The sequence below is a fragment of the Carassius gibelio genome, chromosome B13, assembly GCF_023724105.1.
Source record: "Carassius gibelio isolate Cgi1373 ecotype wild population from Czech Republic chromosome B13, carGib1.2-hapl.c, whole genome shotgun sequence".
Lineage (NCBI taxonomy): Eukaryota > Metazoa > Chordata > Actinopteri > Cypriniformes > Cyprinidae > Carassius > Carassius gibelio.
The window spans coordinates 27,242,663-27,265,778 of record NC_068408.1 but is presented as its reverse complement, the minus strand read 5'-3'; the positions used below and the strand labels follow the sequence as shown (position 1 = coordinate 27,265,778).

General features: G+C 37.9%; 3 protein-coding genes across 4 annotated transcripts; 2 read left to right on the top strand and 1 right to left on the bottom strand.

The window, feature by feature from the left end:
* Positions 1 to 741: 741 nt before the first annotated feature.
* znf451 (zinc finger protein 451) lies at positions 742 to 5,973 on the top strand. Its single transcript, XM_052573108.1, is given in 6 exon segments — positions 742 to 789; positions 922 to 1,006; positions 1,869 to 1,980; positions 4,617 to 5,121; positions 5,123 to 5,711; positions 5,714 to 5,973. Coding segments are annotated over 6 exon segments (1,599 nt in total).
* Positions 5,974 to 8,396: 2,423 nt separating this feature from the next.
* Positions 8,397 to 11,424, top strand: bag2 (BCL2 associated athanogene 2). The gene is made up of 3 exons (XM_052571760.1): positions 8,397 to 8,651; positions 9,113 to 9,222; positions 9,303 to 11,424. The coding sequence occupies exons 1-3, from the start codon at positions 8,530 to 8,532 to the stop codon at positions 9,695 to 9,697; spliced, it is 627 nt and encodes a 208-aa protein (XP_052427720.1). The 5' UTR covers positions 8,397 to 8,529; the 3' UTR covers positions 9,698 to 11,424.
* On the bottom strand, positions 11,406 to 21,769 carry LOC127969657 (ras-related protein Rab-23). Of its 2 annotated transcripts, none has more exons than XM_052571713.1 (7): positions 21,332 to 21,769; positions 17,951 to 18,202; positions 15,868 to 15,953; positions 15,632 to 15,788; positions 14,994 to 15,076; positions 14,824 to 14,916; positions 11,406 to 13,830 (listed from the first exon to the last, which is right to left on the bottom strand). In XM_052571713.1, exons 2-7 carry the CDS (start codon positions 18,103 to 18,105, stop codon positions 13,691 to 13,693), a joined length of 714 nt encoding a protein of 237 aa, XP_052427673.1. In that variant the 5' UTR covers positions 18,106 to 18,202; positions 21,332 to 21,769; the 3' UTR covers positions 11,406 to 13,690. The 2 variants fall into 2 exon arrangements, with proteins under 2 accessions (XP_052427673.1, XP_052427674.1); XM_052571714.1 differs by having other exon boundaries at positions 17,951 to 18,198; positions 21,332 to 21,745.
* Between the last annotated feature and the right edge of the window lie 1,347 nt (positions 21,770 to 23,116).

Genomic DNA, 23,116 nt, shown 5'->3' with positions numbered 1-23,116 from the left:
ACCTAGGGACGTTATTAGGCAACATTCAAGTTATAAGGAAAATCATATTTTTTAGTTATGAAGGAAACAAGGTAAAATTACACCTGATGTATTGATAACCATAGATTATATCAACTATTAATAATAAATCTTTTTAAATTAAAATTGCTTGCATAGCCTTCAGTATGAATGAGTCAAGCATGAGTATGCATTCATTTGTTTTTCCAATTTTAAAAGTCAAGATAATTTTAGTACTTTGTAGAGAAAAAAACAGTAGTTTCATTATTATTATTTAAAAAATTATAAAAGTAATAAATGATAACGTGGTGGACGACTTTTATGTTGACTAGCTCCCTTACTGTGATGTTAGATTTGATGCTCGCTTCCTACGTGCTCAGTTTTGGTAATGGTTTGTTTACTCTTTCTCGAATTAGCATTGGATTTGGCAATTTTGTCTAGATGGTGAATTGTTTGCCAGCTCTGTCGTGACAGATCGGTTTCGAGACAGTTCGTTTGGAGTGACTTTCTCTCCTTTCACTGTTGACGAGTTATTGACATTCATGCAAGCTGTTTCTAGGATTGATTACCTTCTTTGATTGACTCTGAAATCCTTTAATGAAGTAAAATAACATTTAAATCATAGATAAAATGTTAAAGCCTGTGCAATTAGTTAGTAAGAGTTTTTGCATGCAATACTTCACTTCATACTGCTGTGCTTTAATTGGCAGTGATGAATGTGCAGCACCACACAGGTCAGATGTGATGTCTTCCTCTACAGTCACTGAGGAGGATGAGGAGGAGTTTGTGTCTGTAAGTGTCAAAAACCTCCCTGCCTTGATTTCTAATTTGAGTGATTAGGACTGTGGATCTAGGTCTTCACACTTGGATTGAGTCTGAGTAATGCAGCAAAAGTGATTAACTCATAGGATAACCCTGTTTTAGGAGGGTCCTCGCAAACCGGTGCTGAACTGCATTGATCTGCTGAGTGACAGAGAGGATGAGGATGAAGGAGGCATGTCTGCCACACTTTAACACTTTATAGAGTAGAGGTGTAGGTCGTTCTCTCTTAGTTTATTCACCATCATTTTGTTCCCAACCTGTAACCTTTGTTTTGTGAAACACACAAGATGATGTTTGACAGAATGTCCAAGCTGCTGTTTTCCATCTTGACATACACAGACAAACTCCAAACATGTGCTGTATTCCATGTTTTCTGAAGCCGTATGGTAGCTTTATATGAGGAACTGGCTAATATTTAACTAACTCTTTTTTGGGTTGTATTGCAGTGATTTTTTTTAGCTTAAACTGTAGCGAACAAACAAAATCCTAAATGCATTGCAAGTCTCTTTTGATAAAAGCATCTACTAAATGCATGAATGCCATGTAAATTGTGCTCTTATTTTTCTGTTTGCATCACAGTTGGTCACAATCCATGGAAGACCGAATGTCATGATATTTGGCATCAGTCATGTCAATCTTGTCTTGTTTAATAGTGAAGTATAATATAACTTCTAGTGCATGGCTCATATAGACACCTTTCATAATACTGTAGTGTTTATTGGGAGGCATATGAGAAGGACAAATGGGAAGCCTCAGGTTAGAAAGAGGAGTCTGAAAACAAACCAGTTCTCACTCTCCCACACCTTCCCATAGAAACACAATGTGACTAATGTAGGGGCTTTTCAGACAAAAAAAAATTATATTGTCTTCATTGTATGGAGAAAAAGGAAGCTTTGACAATCTTCAAATATATATTTAGAATCGTATATATCATTTTTGGGTGAACTATTCATTATATACTATTTACATTTATAAGCTGCAACAGTTTTTTTTTTTTTTTTTTTTTGTAAATGTTTTGTTCTTGTTGTGCTTTAAATGCCACGCTCAGATGGAGGAGCAGGTTGACCAGCAGAGGGCTCATGCTGTGTCCACACTGGACCTACTGGCACGGCAAGTAGCTGTGGATAAACTGGAAAGGCTTGAAAAGTGCAAAGCTTTAAAGTTTGACTTTTTTTCAGAACTTATAGAATTGAAAATGTATCTATATATATATATATATATATATATATATATATATATATATATATAAATGCATAGTTGCATATACCATCACTGAAGATTAAAGGAACCATTCACTCAAAAATTAACATTCACTAAAAATGTGTTACTTCATTGAAGCAGATTTGTAGAAACGTAGTATGCTATCACTGTCTCAGTAGTGAATGGGTGCCGAATAGCTGATAAAAACATGACACTCCAGTCCATCAGTTAAGATCTTGAGAAGCCAAAAGCTGAGTTTTGTGAGAAATTTGTTTTGTGAGAAACAAATCCAGCATTCATGTATATTAATTTGTATCTGTTGCTTCTGGCCAAAATCCATCCAATATCCATAATAACACTTCCTCTAGTGGAAAAGTTCATCCCCTGTTGTCCTCTCGCATCAAAATCCACAGCACCAACTGTTTCGGCTTGTAAACATGTGCCCTCAGGTTATACTTATAACACACACCAAGTATGGTCAGAATCTGATAAAGCATCGCGGAAATATAGCCTTCTGTTCATTTTTGTACAAACTTAGTCAAATTATTATTCTTTTTTTGCCAACTTTGTCTGAAGATGATCTGAGCCAATTTTGGTGAAAATCTGGGAAACGGTCTGGACGAGTTGAAAAAGTAAATTTAAAAAAAATCTAAACTGCGGAAAAACTTGACCCATGCAAATGTACTTTTTTTTGCATGCATTTAACTCTGCATGAGCTGAGGCAAACATTATTTTACTTCTAAAACTTTAGGTTCAAATGTTATTAGCAGAAATATTAGTGCAAATTTGACCTGTTGGTGGTGCTAAATAGTTTGGGCTGGATGCTCCAAATTTGATCCAAATTCAAAACCTTCAGACAAAGGGATCTATGGGCTGTCATAGACTTCCAGACCAGAAGAAACATCATAGATATGTTAGGTGCCTGAGCACCTTGCATGGCCCTTAACAAATATATGGCTGGATTTTGATGTGAGACAACAACTAGGGATGGACTTTTTCCCTGGACAGACTGATATTTTGATATTGAAGTTTAAGCACTTTAATAAGGTTTTGTTTCTTAAAAACATACAGCTTTTGACTTCACAAGACATTAATTGATTGACTGGAGTGGTGAATTACTAAAGTTATCCACATCTGCTGGATGCTTGGATGGCCTGAGGATGAGTTTCAGTTTTGGGTGAGCTGTTCCTTTAGGAGCAGAAAGATCTTATGACCACTCTTAAGTGTTTACTTCATTGTCTTATGGAAATGATATGAAAAGAAGAAGTGGCTTTGTCTCTTGTGTTTGATGTAATCTGTAGGTGTTACCTCCTCTTCAGCATCAAGGATGAATGCCTTGAGCACATGTCTGCCAAAAAAACCACTTCACTCAGTCCATCACTCTCTGGGGTGTGTTGTCTTCAACAAATCCAAACTGCACATTCATCAGACTGTTAAGGGGTTTGTTTCCAGGATTAATGAAACGTATATCTGTATCCAATTTGTAACCATATTAACATTAAAGCTCTTGTTTTATTGAATATATAATGCCTGCCTTGATTATTGTATGTGTTTTCTTGTACAACAAATAAAGGACAACCCTGGCTTAACAGATTATATTATTACAATATTGTTAGTGAGGGTCATTGACGACTGCTGTGTAGTATGTGTGAGGTCATGTGATGTCAACATGGCAGCCACCATATGGGGGTGACCCACTTTCTTTAAAGCTCAAAATATATTTAGATTTTTACACAAGGGTCTTTTTACACAGTGAAAGTGACACAAAATGCATGGTCTTATTTTGTACATTTGGGTTACACATTGCATACAATTTATATATATATATACATGTGTGTGTTTTTTTTTTTTTTTTTGCACAAATCAGTTATTCCACAAGATGGTGACACTGATCATACTCTTGCCATTTTGTCAGTATGCATACTGTGCACATTGTGCAAATTTTGTAATATTTAGAATTTTTTAATATGTATGTACATTTATAGCACTATACTTTGTATTTTATTACCTTTGCATCAAAATTCAAACAAACTTGTTAATGCTAATGTGACAGTGTTTCTAATGCAGCGTCTATGGGAGGGACGGTAAATGTAATATTGTAAACTATGATGACTTCCGCTGCTGAGAAACCATGTGTTCAAGAACAAAACTGTAAACTTGGCACAAAGGAACAATAAAAATGGTTAAACATTTGTGCCATTTTTTGATACATAATAATTTATTTGCGCCTCAGAGCATGCAGAAGAAACGGAGTAAACTGTCATGACATCTTTCATTTGGAGGGGAATAATGTTTGGGAACTCCATCTTAATATGCAAAGTATACAAAATTTTTTTGATGACATACTTTGACTTAAGTAACTCAGAATTATTAAAACAATGTCTAAGATGGTGTGCAATGATATAATTTTAATGGTTCGTCCAGTTATCCAATTAATTTTTTTTTGTTTGTTTGCATTGAAGAACATTTTCGATAAATGTATTTCTGTCGTGGTTTATACACGCTTTCTCATCACATAAAAACTCATGGTTGGATACATGGGGTCCATTTGTCTTTATCATGCACTAACTATTCTGTTCTGTTTTACTGTTTCCCAGTATGCTCTGCAGTAATGGCTGCACTATTGTCAATGCCGATCAAAGTGAGGCTGACATCATGAGGTCGATGGTGGTCATGGGTCAGCGCTCCTCATGCCCAAAACCTTTTTTTAGCTTGAGTCAGATGGAGGAGCACAAAGAGCTTGTGAAAGATGAGGTGAAGAGGGTCCTCAGCATGGACAGGGCCCTTCTGTACTACAGCAACTAGTGTGAAATCCAACTCGCCCAGAAGGCCACGGCATGTGGGAGCGATACAGACGGGCCTTCAGGTAAACGACAAAGACTGGCCAGCTTAGATCCCCAAGCTGAACCAAGAAAATGTTCACAGCTCGCCTGGTTCTGTGAATGCGGCCTACGCTTCACAGAGGAGGATCAAGCAAGAAAACACCTCCAAGCCGCCAATCAGATCTTTCACAAATGTGCAGTCTGTGGCACGATCATGGGCGAGTCGACTATAGCACGCTTGCTCATGAGCCGGTTCCACGGTGGTGCTCATTTGTCCAACTCTCCTCTTCCGCTGCAGAAAGTGCAAGGTGGAAATGCCTAGGATAGAAGTAATTATGGCCCACATTGGTGTAAGCCACAGAGGGCACAACTACTACCAGGGAAGAGAAGACACAGCAGACGACTGCGTCTCATCTAGTATGTCCCCCAAACCATCCACCAGCACCAAAACTGAAGCAGTTTCCTCTTGCATATCGCCTCCAAAAGCAGAGTCTTGGCTTTATCGGATGTGTGAAGACCTCTTCGACTCTGAGGCGGTGGTGCGGAAACTCTGTGGTGATTTGAGCAGCCACAGTTTCCAGATGTTTGCCTGTGGCCACTGTCCACGGAGGTTTTTCAAGGACTCCACCCTGCGACGACATTGAACCAATGAGCACGCCGGCGACATAGTCCTTCGCTACTTCTGCGGGCTGTGCGATAGCATGCTGTACGACACCGAGGAAGACTTTCAAGAGCACTACAACAGTCTGCAGATCCAAGATTACTGCTGCTTGGAAGCGCCTCCAAATATTTCCCAAACATCCACAGAAAACACCATTGGGAGTACAAGCCTTGTGCAACTTTGTCCTTGCATGGGCTCTGAGAAATCCAAGGTGGAAAGGGCAACGAGAAGAGTTTCAATGTTCTGTGCACTGTTTGCTCACACAGCCATAAAGATATACCCAGTGTCCATTCACATTACCACAAGCATCACTGCCAGTCAGAGCCTTGTGCTTCTTCCCGAGGCAGCGGCGCAGACGAGAAACCTGCCGCCTCCACCAGCACAATAAATGCCAACGAGATCTTCCCTCAGAGTAATGGTGAGGTTTTTATTCTGTGTCTGGAGGGATATAAAGCTTGTTTCCCCCCTTAATGATGGCTCCAGAAGGGATCAATTATCCCTTCAAATTCCAGCAATAAACTAACGTGTACACTACCAGTCTGGACAAGTAATGGACGATTTGAATAACATAAAAGGAAGTATGGGAATGATAAAACTATATGCACTAGTCAACATTTGAAGTGGATCAAAACCTTTCATCAGTGTTGTCCTAAAACCTAAAACCAAATTGCGTTCTTGTCTTAGGACAAATTTGATGAAGTTTTTTTGATCCACGTCAAATGTTGACTACTGTACATAATTAATTACTTTTTTTTCAGTGGCAAAGTTTCAAGATGTAAAGAAGGCCATTACCTCAAGGAGTCTTGATGTTAAAAAAGAGGTGACCATTTCACAAGATGGTGATGGTAGGTTTTCCAATGTTTTTTTTTTATTTATTTTGTCTAGAAGTGGTATTTCAGTAACATGTCAGTTTAGATTTGCAATATTATGTTTCAATTTAGTACTGTGACGGTTCAAATAAATATTAGCAAATCAACTTAGTGCATGGATTTGTAACACTGCCGTGTCTGCTATTTATATTTATATTTCTCCTTAGATAAATTTGATCAGGACATAAAACTGGCTTTGGCTTTGAGTGCAGAGGAGGCCAGTAAATCAAAAGAGCTGGATATTGGTAATACGTTTATAATTCTTGACATATTTTTGTAATATTGCTACAAAGATCTTATATTTCTCTTATTTCTGAACAGTTAAGGGGTCTGTATTGTATTTTTACATTATCTTAGAGCTCATTAAGAGAATGCTATTCATTAATGAATCAGATGATTATTTTGCCAGCTGTACACGACAAGTATTATCATTGTAGGTATGTTTCATTTTATGAAGCTTAGGCTCAGTGTGATATTAATTGTAATAGATGGGGTCTTAGGCATGGTTCTTGAGCACATACAGTACAGACCAAAAGTTTGGACACACCTTCTCATTCAAAGAGTTTTCTTTATTTTCATGACTATGAAAACTGTAGAGTCACAGTGAAGGCATCAAGGGCTATTTGAGCAAGAAGGAGAGTGATGGGGTGCTGCACCAGATGACCACAGTCACCGGACCTGAACCCAATCGAGATGGTTTAGGGGTGAGCTGGACCGCAGACAGAAGGCAAAAGGGCCAACAAGTGCTAAGCATCTCTCGGGGAACTCCTTCAAGACCATGTTGGAAGACCATTTCAGGTGACTACCTCTTGAAGCTCATCAAGAGAAAGCCAAGAGTGTGCAAAGCAGTAATCAAAGCAAAAGGTGGCTACTTTGAAGAACCTAGAATATTACATTTTCAGTTGTTTCACACTTTTTTGTTATGTATATAATTCCACATGTGTTAATTCATAGTTTTGATGCCTTCAGTGTGTCTACAAATCTACAATTTTCATAGTCATGAAAATAAAGAAAACTCTTTGAATGAGAAGGAGTGTCCAAACTTTGGGTCTGTACTGTATATGGTGCATTGTTTCAACTTTTTTTTATGTTTTGGGTGTAACCGCACAGATGTTGAATGCTGTCACTGCAACACACACACACACACACACACACACATATATATATATAGAAAAAAAAATTACCTTTACTTTTAAAGAAATGGGGTTTGTTTAAAAAAGAGTTGGAAGAAGCCTTGAAAAGAAGCGAAAAGAGGAGTTCTCAAAAGTGAAGACACAATTTGTGTGTTCTTATCATGTTGTTCATGCACTGGAGTGATTAAACGTGTTTCTTTTCTTTCTGAGGTTTTCTTAAGTTTAAATAAAGGAAAGTAACTAAAGCATATCTTGCGTGTTCCTGACTGAGAAATCTCATTGTGTTCTGGTTTTTGTCTTTTCGGTGATGTCATCTTGGTCCTTGACCCTAGAAATGAATCCCACCCTCCTCTGAAATCTCCGAGGTGAACTCCTCCACTCTTGTCTGAAGGAGTGTATTACCAAGGGAGGTTCCAGCCCATGTTTGGAGATGTTATTGAAGACCGCTGGAAACCGCTAGAACGTGGTCGATAAGCGCCGCGAAGTCCGATTCATTTAAGCGAATCGGTTCTTTTGGACGATTCATTTAAACGAACAGGTTCTATTCAGTGAATTTTTCAGTCATCACACAAAGTTGTCCACGTGGGCCATGCAAAGTTGCAGTATAAATATTTAGTTTGAAATTAAATAAATAATTAAATTGTCATATTCTACTTTATAACATCATCACTTTTAAAATATCTCACATCACTTTAAAATTAAAAGTTAAGGATTCGGCTATACTACTACCATTTTGACGCTGTCACTTTCTACAGCACTACAGCTGGCTATGTTTTCTGCCAGATAAATGTATCATGGTTGAAAATGGTTGTGTTGAATGTTTATAGCTCAACGTGTCACTCACTTTACAGTTCGGAGATTTGCAAACGCTGTGCGAATCGATTCGACTGAATCATTCAAAGAGTGGACGATTCATTGGAGGACCGGACATCGCTATATTGCTCATGTGGTCTGCTCCGGTTTATCCTATAGTACATAGGTCACTGCACCCTTCAAATCATTAATTAACACGACTAGCAGCAGATATGGCTCAAGCGAAAATTAACGCTAAAATGAACGATGCATCTAAAGGCAAATTCAGCCGAACGCTTTCGATGGCGGACCGGTCCGGACGATTACTGGAGAGTCTGGATCAGATTGAGACGAGGTAAGATATTGATTGTCTGATCGGTACAGACTAAATCCAGGAAGACCCATTAAGTCTTGACTCGACTCATGCAAAGTGAATGCATTTTCCATCGCACTAACAGAATACAAGTAGTGTGTGGATTAATATAATATAGTTTTTAGAATACTGTAAATGGAAGTTTTCATGTACAAACATATATATATATATATATATATATATATGTGTTTGTGTGTGTGTGCGTGTATAGTTTAAGCAGATTTTAAATTTTTAAGTCCAAACTAAAATGTAAGTATAATGGTTAACAACACGCAATAAAACGTGACACTAGCATATATAAGATTATATTGTGAAGGTGGATTTTTACTCGTTTTTAGGACAGCTGTAATAGCAAATTACAGCTAAAACAGTTGTTGCTGGGTGTTTTTGACAGTTTTCAGGGTTGTATCTGGTATGAAATGATCTCAGTAAGTCTCTCTCAGGGTGGAGGCTCTTCGTGAGGAAGCCAGTGCTATGGAGCAGGAGAGAGAGTGTTTAATCGAGATGATCCAGTCCATACGAAACAGTCAGGAACTGAGGAGCGTTTGTGACGGTACGCCCTCCGTGCTGCATGACCAACACTCGTGGCCTCTAATGGATAACATATAAACTTCATTTCAACTTTTATTTCAGGGGAAAGGGAAGAGCTCTCTCTGACCGCCTCTAGACTCCTGGGCAGGACATTAACGGTGAGCATTTCTGTGGACACGATCCGAAACGAGCAGCAGGAAGAGGCCTTGAAGAAAGCCACGGCCATCATCGATGAGATCACTGGGAAGGTGCTGGAGGACATGGAGGGGGCCAGAAAGCGTCTGCAGGCCCTCCACGCGGCGTGTGTGACCGACGCGCCTCCTGTGCCTCTGGATCAGAAGTTTCAGAGCGTCGTGATCAGCTGCGCCCTGGAGGACCAGAAGAAGATCAAGAGGCGCCTCGAAACCCTCATCAGGAACATGGACAATGCCCAGAAAACCATTCAAATCATGGATAACCAGAAAGTAGATCATTCCAGTCTTAGCAATGGCAAATAGAGGCTGAGGGACTGACGAGCGCCACACGTGCCTTTCCCTGACAGCACACATACATCACAGAGACGTCTGCAAGATGTATTTTTAGTGTTTGCTCATCTGCTATGTACTATCTGCAATTGCAGACCACTGTTAAAGGATAGCACACGTACATCTGCATGACGTCTGTTAGAGATCACTTGATCTGGAAAGCATCTGTGTACAGACGTCTGTAAGATGTCAGTTTACATTCATTCTAAATTACAAACAAAGACTTCTAATAAACATCTATTTGACATCTACAAGGAAATGTCCTATAGACATATTGCAGATGAACAAACACCAAATAATACGTCTTGCAGACATCAAGTAGACGTCTTCGTGATGCGTGTGTGATATCAGGGACATAACTGATAAATATGACCCTGGACCACAATCATAAGGGTCAATTGTTTTGACCATCATCTGAATAAATAAGCTTGCCATTGATGTATGAATTGTTAGAGCTGAAATGCAACTATTTCTAATTATAAATTTGGCCAAATGAAGTTCTTAGCAAATATATTTTTTCTCTATTTATGGTAGTAAATGTACAAAATATCTTCATGAAACATGATCATTACATAATATCCTTATGATTTTTGGTACAAAAGAAAAATCTATAATTTTGATCCACGCAATATATTTTTGGCTATTGCTACAAATATAACCGTGCTCCAGGTTTTGTGGTCCAGGGTCACAAATAGATTTGTAGTTTTTATTACCACTGATAGCATCTTGGTCTTATGCATATCCCTATTTATTTAGCTTTTACCTTCGGTGCTTTTCCCTTACAGAAAAAATAATAATGATCACAAACCACTAACATTGTGTTTTTGATTTATTAACTAATATGAAAATGCTAAATCACTGTCATTCTGTTGGGATCTACTAGCATTCCCGCTGGAAGGCCCATGAATATGGTTTTCCTGGCGTGTGAGCGTTTATTTTTAGAGCAGCTACACGTGGTTTTCTCGCTTGCTCTGTACATTCTAGCGAGAGCGTTGGGCTCAGCTTGCTGGGAATCTCACATTCGGCCGTCAGGTTCATCTCTACAGTGAAGAACAACCACAGACTGGTGCAGCAGGAGGAAACACTACAGAGAAACACTACCTGACTTTGATAATACTGCTGTTTGGATTCCTAATCACTTTTGAAATGGCTCTTAAAATGAGAAAGAATACCTTTAGTTTACACATTTTCAGTTGTTTGAGATTTTAAAAAATAGAGAGAGAGAGAGAGAATAGGCCATTTCTGCCTCATTAATTATATTAAAGTGCAAAATAATATGCTCAGTAGAAATGCACAGGTTTTCTAGTTTATAGATTCTCCATTTCAAGACAATGTGAAGTTCATAACTGTATAATAAGTCATTTGACAATTTAATTAAAATCTAAACCTTGTGTTACAGTGATTATATGGCAATGAAGGGCTGTTGTAGGGCACATTGCTTTTGTAAATCAGTCACAAAAGCTTTATGACAGAAGATGCCAATATTAAATTATATATATATTATTAATATTAGGTTTAAGTGTGAGTAGGCAGTTTACAGTTGCCAGAACTATCTAAAGTCACAGTCTAGGTTTTCTTTGGCACTGTGGATTATGTTTTTTTGTTTTTTAAGTATTCACATTGTTTTGTAATCATGCATGTATAAGGTTGTCACAGTATGATAAAAAAAGTACCACGAAAATAAAACAACTACTTCTTTATTTTGTCCTTCTCTGTCAACCACCCAACCATTAATAATCATACAGTCAGAAACACACATCACTGCAAGTGACACTGCCGACTAGAAGGTAGTAACCGGTGCTGCTGGCATATATTCTCAACGTCTACTAGAAAGTCAAAGAAATGAAGCAGTACTTGTATTAGAAACTGTATATTTAAGATAACCAAGCAATAATATGATCAGGAATTATATCTGATAAATAAAGTGCCTTTAGTTCATTGTAGTGTCACTGCAGCAAAGGAGAAAACCACCATTCATCACATCGAGCACTGAACACAAGCTGTAAACATGAAGGCCGTTTGGCGAAGTACCATGATTCCACATTCAAACAAACACGAGGCATGCCATTCATCAATAAATACAATCAGTCCAGAGTTAGGCCATATTTAAAGAAGTGAACAGATTATTATTACCTGCTCAAGCTCCTCAGACATCAGATCAAAACCATTCTGGAGCATCCTCGGATTGATTCAGATATAAAACTCAGAGAGGGAATGTTGGGTCTATAGTAAAACATTGAGCACATCAATCTTCAGTAAAATCACACGAGATCAGTTGTTTCTAATGGCTTCAGTGGTTAAGGCTCTGGGACTCCGTCATAGATCCTCTAGAAACACACATTTTTAGTTTCACACAGTTCTGAATTGTTCCTTGGTGGATTCCTGTACATAAGTAAAGCCCAATACTGTGCTGAAGGTCAGGGTAATAATATCAGTGCAGTTTAGTCCAATATTAAACAGGATCTCAATCTTGGTCAACTGTTACTGTTACTCAAATATATTTGGTAAACTTTGACGTGAGTTTTATACATTGATTGTAAATTCATGGGTCAGTAGATTTTAAATGTGCATTTACTTTCCAGATGATTCAGTATTCACATATAACAGTGTTTTTCATGAATGCAAAAATATAGGCACTATAATAATTGGTGCACATGTACAGTAAATATGCAGCAGTGAGAAGTGCTGAGCGATATTCACTGTACATTTATGATGACTTCGGTTTAGTTTTACTTTGGCCTCAACTGTCCAACAGACAGAGTGATATTAAAGACATGGTTTAATAGCATCAGATTTAAACTTCAGTTGCTATAACATTATTAGAGCTGGTAAGATACCACTTTTTTTTGTGTGTTTTAATTATATATTTTAAAAATAGCTATAAATTCAATTAAAGCATTTCATGCACATTTCAGAGTTAAATGATTATTAGAAACAGAAAGGGAATATGTAATGAAATATTAATGTTTATTGCGGGTGTGTATGAAATTATTAGATGTAATTCCTGCTGTTCATTTAGTGAACAGTGTGAAAACATGCCTTGAGTTTGACTGCATATGAATTTTAACATTTTTATGCACTATTTGCTACAACAGTGTTATGATGACTGTTTTTATGCCATCTCAGTGTGATTTCCATAAAGGCTTCATTATATCAAGTAACTTCTAGTGTCGTCTGGTGTCTAGAGTGTGTCGTTTTACACTAGAGTATCTGGCCGTGTTGCCAGCAACCAAAAAAAAAAAAAAAAAAGTTTCCTTTATCCCAAAAGAATATTTTTCCATATAATCCTACCTCTGATGCATATCAATTAAAAAAAAAAGATAAAAAATCTTACCCCCCTAACCATTTACAAGTATATGAGTTTAGAAACATTTTGGCACGGTGTTAAATGTTTTGAATTTAAACAAGTCATTACTTTACTACATCTTTCGTACAAAAATACCTATAAGAACATACGGATTGAAACTTGTGACGACGTTCATATAAGAAACAACAAATGAACATAACTTTTAAGGGAAGATTGTGACACAAATGATGCACCTCCATCGATACAAACATACTGCACTAACGATGAGGAGTCCAAATGCACAAATGGTGTGTTAGAAATCCTAAGTGTTTTACTCTCATCAGAGAAAATTACCCTGCTGTGTACCACAAGGAATAACTCACCAAATATTTGACTGTGAGAAAATATATTGGCTTTTCATCTAAATTTTGAGTCACAACTGTTGTTCAAATGTGAGGAAGGGCAGTGTCCAAAAGATTTGGGCCTACTCATCAATACTCAATACAAAAATAGCTCAACAGACCTCCAATTTACTGATTCTGTGAAACACTAGCCGTGTCCGTCAGCAGAAGCCCATGATGAACTGATCATGACAGATCTGCTCTGGATTGCACACCTCCTTCTCTTCCACTCTCATTAGCGCTAATGAAGCCTCTGGTTCCCTGCCAGGCACACGTGAATCAGAGCAGTCTGCAGCTACCGAAGGGCTTTTTTGTTTTCTTGGTCCTCTGCTTGTTTGGGCGCAGGTTTATGACCTCACGGCCGTTCAGATCGCCGGCGGTCTGGTTGGGATGACTGCCGCCGCTAGTGTTGAAAACACCTGAAGGAGTAAGAAATGTGTCACGACAATCGAAAGAAGTCATGCTAAAGCTAAACTGAAATTAACAGTGTAGAAGTGTTGTAATAAAAATGAATAGAATAAGTATTTCATGTCATCAGTAACAATCAAATAGCATCTACGCTGAGAAAAGGAGAAAACGCTGTAACGGTGATACACTCTCAAGATACTGAAAGCACTTTTTTTTATTGCTTGTGCTTCTTTATATTTGCTTGAAGCTACATTTGGTTATTATTTATAATTACTTCAAATAGTAGCACACCTATGGTAATTTAATAAAAATGAACAGATACATTTTTTAAAGTGCCCCATTATGGTTTTTTGAACATTACCTTCCATGCAGTGTGTAAAACAGCTCTAAGTAAATGAAAACATCCTGCCAAGTTTTAAATCTGAAAGTGCACCATGTATAAAGTTACTGTCTCTTTTAAAAGAATGAGTCCACTCGGAATCGTTTAAATCAAATCCCAAGCAGTTTCATGTTGAAGTCAACACGAATTATTAGCATATTTATGTTAGCATATCAATTCTTTGCCACTAGGTGTTGCTTTTGGGGTGGAAAAAATTGTGTTTTCTCTGGTAACCCTGTACACAAAGCAGCACTGCACTCACAAACACTGCTTTATCAGGCATTACAGGCAAGATGTGGACCAATCAGCTTGCGTCATGCCAAGAAGGGGTTTGGGAAACAAATCGTTTGAGAGTCTGAGCAAGTAAAGTAAAAATAAATGCATACTATAAGACAATGAAAGTGTTTTTTGACTTTGCATGCATGTCAACCTGTTGTTGGGGACTCACAAAACCAAAAATATAATAAACTTTCATAACCGCTTACAGAGGCACTTTAAAGTCAATAAGCTAAATAATTAATAAGAAAAAAAATGTAGATCAATATCGTGATTCCAAGAATGGAAATCAGATTGGATCATGCAATGTCTAATTCCTGTCCCTAATAAAAGTTAAAAAAAATCTTACCTATTTTATTGCTGGATGAATGAACAACCTCGGTCCCCTCTGCTGACTGCTGCTTGAGTCGTTGCAGATATTTGTCAGCAAGATACTTAAAAACTACAACATAACAAAAAGGGGTTATTTTACAGTTGATCACAAATCAGTTTCATGAACACAAATGCTATATCACACACCTTCACTGACGTTGAGGTCTTCTTTCACTGACGTCCGATAGAATCTCAACTTCAGCTTTTTAGCGAGACCTTCAGCCTCTTCACTGAAGACAGGACACAGAAAAATTTACAGTATAGCAGTGGTCTCAAACTCAGTTCCTGGAGGGCCACAGCTGAATTAGCTGGATCAGGAGCTAAACTGTGCAGAGCTGTGGCCCTCCAGGAACTGAGCTTGAGACCAATGCATTAAAAGATCCCTTCCAGAATAAACATTTCCTGACAGTTTACCCCCATGTCATCCAAGATTTTCATTCTTCAGTTGGAAAGAAAAAATTAAGATTTTTGAGTAAAACATTCCATGATTTTTCTCCATATAGTGGACTTCAGTGGTGCTCAATGGAGTGAAGGCTAAAAATGCAGCTTCAAAGAGCAGTGCACGATCCTATCTGAGGAATAAGGGTCTTATCTAGTGAATCGATTAGTCATTTTCCTACAGATATCTACATTTACACTAGGGATGGGTGATATGGGCTTAAAAATATATCATGATCATTTCTGATATTTATTGCGATAACGATATGAATGAATGAATGTATCCTTTAACCACATCGGTCTCTACAGTCGCTGACACTGTGCATTAACGATTCTTTCAGTCTTACTTTTTGATAACGGTGTCGTCCAGCAGATCGATCTTGTTCTGCACCAGGACGGTGGGTATGTCCCCGACCTCCGTCTCCACCTTCTCCCTCCAGCTGCTGATGGCCTCGAAGGAGTCTCTGTCGGTGGTGGAGAAGACCAGGACACAGGCCTGAGCGCCTGCAGGACCAAACACACGTCACACACTCGCTCAAGCTCACAGACAAACACACGTGCACAGCGTTTCTGACACTCTCACCTCTGTAATAGGCCTTGGTGATGGCATCAAACTCCTCCTGTCCCGCCGTGTCCCACAACATCAGCCTGACGTCCTCGCCATTAACTCTGAAACGCAGGCAAACAAATGTGTTGGCCTAATATCTAACAGACTCTTGAAATGTATTAAAACACATGAATTACGTGAAACCATTGGATGAAACTAATTTGACTTACAGCTGCAATTCACATCTGCTTTCATTCTCAGTTTGACTAAGCACTGAAACAGATGAAGCCGCTGGGAACTATTTTGTTCCTCTTTTCGCTTTAAGAGTACAACCAGTAAACTGCCGATAACACGTCTCGCGTTATATTAGAAAGAGACTGTGATCCAGGAACTACTGCTAAAAAAAGCCAGATGATCTTCTTTCCCAAGGAGCTGCCTGATCGTCACCGCATGCTTTTTATCAGACTTCGTTTTTAAATGCAGACAGGAAGTTTTCTTGTTCTAAATGTTTATTACAAACATGAACCAGATTTACTGGCATTTATTTCTGTTTAAAGCTGTGAATGATCCAGGCTTTGTTTGTATGAATGAGGGGAATACTGTACCTACTGTGTAGTCAGTGCAGGGTAATGACTGGACTCCAAAAATTAAGTACATGTAATTATAGTATATTCTATTTTAAAATGCTCGTTTTCAGTTCACTTTTTACACGTTCAGGACATTTTCACGTTGTTCTGTTTCTCTGTCACTCTCACGTGTCCATAATGTAAATGTACAGCACAGTAGATCTCTACAAGCCCTCCATTACTACTGTAGCACAGACATGATTAGACGCCGTTCTGCTGCACTCATTACTCAGAGCTATATTTGCCGTCACAAGATGATTAACATCTCATCTTAATCTGGTCTGCCTCAGCACTCACCCATGTCAAAAGGACTCAAATTTAGGATTGGGTATCGATTGTGTTTTAACGATACCAGTGCCTAAACCGATACTTTTAAAATAAAAGACAGCCACAAAAAGCTATGGATAACATTAAAGAACATTACAAATATTTCTAATAAATCCATAGCTTTCACACGCTCCTTGGATGCTCTCATTTCCCAAGCTACCCTTACTCTAAGCCTAATAACTGACTCATGATCTAAGTGATTGTTTAATACAGAACCACACATAATACTGTATCTCTGTCACTCTCTCTGATATTTAGTTAAGATGAGTGCTGTCTGTCACTGTCTTTAATCAGTTCTGTGAATGACTGGATGCTCATTCTTTATAAAGTAGCAACAATGTCATTTGTAAAGTACAATACTGTGCAAAAGTCTTAGGGACATTAGTATTCACCCCAAAAAAGGTTTTAAGCCTGTTATTTATATCTTTTGGGTGAAAATACTAACGTGCCTAAGACTTTTGCACAGTAGTGTATGTATAAAGTAAGTATACCCAGATAGCACATGTACGTCTAGATACTTACTTACTTTATAGTGTACACATAGGAAAAATATTTCAATTGATCGCTCAGACATTTAAGAGGCACCGAAATCTGCATTCAGATTCTGTTCGGTTCATACCGGTTTCATAGGTACCAGTTTCGGTACCCATCCCGACCCAAATCAAAGAAGGTGGAGTTTTATTTTAACAGAGACTGATACAAATCTGATGCCTCAGATTTAATGGTGAAAGAGTGCAATGTTATATGTAAGGTAGCTTAACATTTCATATTTGACTACGGTTACGAATGAAATGTTAAACAACGCAGTATTTCTTATTTACTTGATTTTTTTGTATTCATAATCAAAATGCAATGCAAAAAAAAAAAAGAAAAAAAAAAAAAAACTTAAATGGAGCTGATTTGGTGTATTATTAAGCCAAGATAAGCCCTGAATGTGTGCATATTTAAAAAATAAAAAGTATTATTTCCAAATATTTCAAATTGATTCTGAACAAAATTATTTTCTACTCTTCTTCTTTATTTCCTTAAATCTCTTTAAATGTGTTGATTATTTAATTCAAGATAGCCTTGCCCATCAGCTTAAATAAAATGTCTTGATTGACAGCCAGAAAGCAGAGAGTGCCACATTTCAAGGCGACCCGACTGAAGCGTAAAAGCATGCTTACATGATCTGTCTTTCCAGAAAGTCAACCCCGATGGTCTTTTTGTAGTCCTTCGTGAAGATGCCCTTGCAGTATCGCTGGATCATACTGGACTTCCCGACCGCTCCGTTCCCCACCACCACCACCTTGATGGCCACTTCCATGTCCTCCTCCAGCATGACTGCGATGTGTGTGTGTGTGGGGGGCAGCTCTGCGCCTTCACGTGACTTCGGCCCAGCTTAGTGCTGCTCTAGGATCTTCTCAACTCCAGCCTCTCTGAGGAAAGCAGTAGACAGATCAGTTGTGATCACATCAGCACATCTGTTGACATCATTGACATTGACTTTGAATTTCTACTATTCTGAATGGTGACCATGAGTTATATAATCCAAGGATGCAACATTTAAATCAGTTAAGTTGAAGGAAGTACAACAAATACTACCATAACGATACTAGCTTTTAATTATATATTAAATATTAAAAAGTTATTTGTTTATTTTATAGTAATGAGAATTAGGGAGAACATTTGTTGAACTGTCATGAAAAGAAGTCCACAAGAAAAGAAAATAAGTTCTCTCCTTCTTTTGGTCTCCATTAAAAGCTTTTAGCCTTAAAAAAACTTAAAATCAACACTGCATTCAACAATTATAACCCTGCAAACTGGCTAAATCTGCCAGGACAACTGAAGTTAATCCAGTCACAGTAATAAACAGGAAAACAAGTGTTAATCTGGCCAAATCCACTTAGGAAACAACTTGAAAGCAGCTCTACGGAAGATAATACAGCCACTATGCAGCTCAAATCAATTGAGTTCGGTAACAGAGCGAATGCTGCAAACCTCATCAGATCTGAAGTGATCTCAGCTCTACATCAGCTGACCGCTCCTGTCACTTCAGGGTTTGATTCACTTCAGTTCACCAGCTTTGAAACTAGTTCACTTCAGACATAAGCAGCTCTACAGAAGACGACAGATTTGTCTGCGGCAGGGATCGTGAACATGTCCAAGAGGGCTGAATAGAGAGCAGCACAACAGTAGCGCTTACATATTAGGTTACATTACCAAGGCCTCCCGCGTTTCTGCTGGGAAACTAAATACAGCAGCCAACCGTAGACAACAATAACAGACGAGTCTTTCACACGATCAGCCTTAAAGGTGCCATAGAATGCAAAAATCACAGTGTTTGAACAGTTGTGTGGCTGCAGTGTGTGAAAACAACCAGCCTATAAATGGTAAAAATCCACTCACTCATAGTTTTTTAATCCTAATAATTCATGAACCGTCTCTCCACACGAGCAGTTCCAGATTTCTCACTACTATGACATCATCCTCTGGAAAGTCCCGCTCATTTGTGACGCTCTCGGCACTATTAACACATACACAGCCCTGAGTGAGGAGCAGCGCTCCATCATTACTGTTCTCTTGCTGTAGCTGCTGAAGATACAACATCAGCACTAAACAGACATTACAGGTGTCATGCGTTGGGATGCACCAAAGAACATAGGAGTCTCCACAGGCCAATTCAGGACATTTCCAAAAGAAAATTTTCAAAGGAATTGTTCCGAAAAAAAAAAAGTAAAATACATATACACTTGTGCTAACATTTTACTGAGACAAATGAGGGTCAGTTCAGCTGGAGTTGTGAAAAGATTGCCTCTGAAAGAGGGATCGATACCAGCGCTTTGTGCGTAAACATCCAGACTACAGACATAGTAAGCATCATATTTTGTTGTCCAAAAGAGCTTCTTGGCTCTCTGTAAGGCTAATGTTGCTAAAGCTCCCACTGTCTCTGTCTGTTTTCACTAATGCTGTCTTCACGTGCTTCCAGAATGATCTGAAATAGGAATGTGGTAGTCAGAAATTGCATTTGAAAGCAATGTGAGGTCAGTAACACGGTCACCAGCAGTTGAACCGTAACACCGGTGGTGTGCCCGCGAGCATGAGCTCTTAAATCTCCACACTCGTCTGAAAAGGGAAGAGGGAGCACCAGCTCATTTTCATTTAAAGGGGACATACACGGTATGGCTCATACCCTAAAAGTGGCCATTTCAACAAGCTATAAAAAAAATATCTGTGGGGTATTTTGAGATAAAACTTCCTAAACACACTCAGGACATCAGAGAAGAATTTAAATTGTAATTAAATTGGATTGTATCAATGCATTCTATGGCACCTTTAATAAAATAAACCGGCAAAACTATGGCCTTAAACAGCTAAAATTAGATTCAACCACATCCGATCTTTCCAATCATGTTCTTAATTGTATTTAATTCCTTCAATAGTATTGTTTTAATGCACTAACACTTTTAAATCATATAAACATTTTCTCCACTGAACATTTTATTAATTTAATTTGACTTCTACATTTAAAGATCATCGTAAGCCATATTTTTAAATATGTTAAGCGAGCATTTCACTGTCTAGATTAGATTTCCTTCCTTCCTATTGGTTCTGCTTTTAGAACAAAAGCCGGATCCCAGTGTTCGTTCCGGCCGGGTGTTTATGAGGTCAGGATGTCTGAAGGGCCATGGCTCTGAGATCCACGTAACCAAGGAAGTGTGTGTGTGATATACAGAGTGCACGGGGCTATATACAGCAGCTGGACAGAAAACAAACACACACAAGACAAATGTGTGAAACTCTCTCGGAGCACCAAAACTTCAAAGAAGCCCATCTGTTCATGGTCAATTTACACACATCGCACAACCTTTCACACAGGATTACATGTGCTGCAGTCCGTCTGTTTAAGCTCTTAACCACCAAAATATGGTTAAGGCCTCCTTGTGACAGTGTAACTATACATGTAAGTACGAGGTGAGATTAATTAACTACATGCACTTACTATATGTACGGTTAGGGTTAGAATTAGGGTTCGGATTAGTGTTACTTGTAATTATGCATCATATATTGTTATTATAATAGTACTGTGTAACAAGGACACCTAAAACAAAGTGTTACCAAAAATAATGGAGGGTAAGGCTTAGACATCAGAGTAAAATGTTACAATCAATATCTATCACCATACTTTTTGTAAGGGTAACTGCAAAAAGTGCAGTTTATTTATTATTATAAATTCATTTGGATGCTACTCCAAGTTCCTTCAAATAATCCCAAGGAACCAACATATTGTGGTAATTCAATCCAAAATCTTGTGAGAGAAGTATTAATAAGTATTAAAGTGTGTAAGGTTAGGGTTTGGTTTAGGGTTAGATGGTGGTCATTATACTCCGTTGTTTTTACAGATGTAACATATAACCAGGACACTGTAAAAGTGTTACCAATAACAATACTGTGATATTAGTTATTTATCAGACAGTAAGAGCATATACAGACGTGATTACTGTTATATTTAGCTGACTCTTCGGATGATACCGTGCTACTAAAAGAGCTGTTAGTAATTTGGTCACCTGTATTCGTGTGTTACCAGGTTAACGATACATTGTTTCCTCTTTGAAGATCCGACTCGGGAATAATGATGACTCCAGACTGTCCAGACGACCCAAACTCACAGCTCTAGTGATGTATCAATCCAAACACATCTGCTGAGTGTAAATATAAGCCAGAAGCAACTGCATGGAGCGAGCTTGTTTGCGTTTGCACAGTTTATCAAAGGAGTGGCCTCCTCCTCCTCCTTCTTCTTCTTCTTCTTCTTCTTTACTGCTTTCCCTCTTTCTCTGTCTCTCTCTATGTATAACTCTTACACACACTAACAATCCCGCGTGGATACTCCAGAGTCACGCGGGGTCAGAGGACGCAGATGTCCGCGGATACAGCAGGGTCTTTACGCGCTTTGGGTGATTCGCGACTGTTCCTCTGAAGTGCGGAGACCACCAAACACCGAACACCGAACACCGTTTCAAAATAAAAGCCTGTCTCGACTTCTCAGAACTTCAGCACCGCTGGAACGATGCAAAATGAGAAAACAATCGGTACAAAGAAGGTCCGTGTATCTTTTGGTCATTCGATTTTCTATTTAAAAATGAATAAAGATAAATATGCTCGGCGGTTCAGCGTCCATGATGGAAAAACCAAATAAATGATGAACACACTTTGATTCATCAACATCTTCACTAGGATGTGTCGCAACCAGAGTTGGGGATAACGCGTTACTGTAACGCATTAAAGTAATGTGTTACATTTTAAATATATGATTTAATTACAGTTACTCATGCCAATAAAATTACGTTACTTAAGTTACAAATGTAGAGTTAAAAAGTCTAAAGTAAAAATCATGTTTTGCGTGTCAGTATGCCCTTTAATTAATCACTGGAGAATGTGACAAACTGCATTCAAATCCTACACCATTTAGATGCAATGAAAGGTCGTTTTTTTATAGTTCGTATGAATCATATTTCAAAATGTTGCACTCAGCATATTTAAGTCTGGCATTATAGTTTGGGAACATTCCAACAAGTGAATGTGTACAAGTTTATGTCACAGTAACACTGATATAAGTAAAAGTAAATGACTCATCAAAATGAGATCATCTGCATTAAGACACGTCGGCGTCACAGTTAAATTCACTTTAATTACAAAAACGAAAAATGTGATTATTATTATTATTATTTTTATTTTTATTATTATTATTATTATTTTTTTTGTACACGGAGGTGATGTGGACATTTATAATGTTCCCGCATTACAAGCCTGGTTTCGCAATTGCGCATAAATGATTATAGCGCGTGATGTGCACGGATACATTATAGGTGAGCTCAGACGGGAAAGACTGTACTGTAGCTACATTACATTGATTTCACACGGATTAGAGAATATTTGTTTTCGACATGACTTACTTCATTTAATAATAGAAACTTCAAGCTTTTTTTAGATATACTACTGTATTTCTCGGGTCTTTTTCTTTCATTTTAGATCGTTTCAGGAAGATATTGACAGAGACTGAATACAAAAAAGCTCACCCTATTTGTATTATTTATTTTACAAAACAAAAAATGTTGTGTAGATATTGGGAGTGAAGGTTATAAAAATAATAGGCTACTTGTGTATTTTTCAGTCATTATTAAATTAATGAAAGAACCATGAGTTTATCTTTGAAGTGTATTTAGGTTTGATAAATGCAAACAAGAAAAATAGGCTAAAGTTTAAAGTAATTAGTAATCTGATTACTTTTTTAAATGCAATAATCCATAATGCAATCAAATTACAATTTTAAAGAAGTAATTAGTAATTTGTAG

Excerpts from the sequence above, each read along its gene's own strand:
- bag2 (XM_052571760.1), top strand. The coding sequence starts at position 8,530 with ATGGCTCAAGCGAAAATTAACGCTAAAATGAACGATGCATCTAAAGGC. Across the intron at positions 8,652-9,112 it reads CTGGATCAGATTGAGACGAG|GGTGGAGGCTCTTCGTGAGG; the intron begins GTAAGATATTGA and ends AGTCTCTCTCAG. Across the intron at positions 9,223-9,302 it reads ACTGAGGAGCGTTTGTGACG|GGGAAAGGGAAGAGCTCTCT; the intron begins GTACGCCCTCCG and ends CTTTTATTTCAG.
- LOC127969657 (XM_052571713.1), bottom strand. The coding sequence starts at position 18,105 with ATGCTGGAGGAGGACATGGAAGTGGCCATCAAGGTGGTGGTGGTGGGG. Across the intron at positions 15,954-17,950 it reads TTTCTGGAAAGACAGATCAT|AGTTAATGGCGAGGACGTCA; the intron begins GTAAGCATGCTT and ends CCTGCGTTTCAG. Across the intron at positions 15,789-15,867 it reads CACCAAGGCCTATTACAGAG|GCGCTCAGGCCTGTGTCCTG; the intron begins GTGAGAGTGTCA and ends TTGGTCCTGCAG.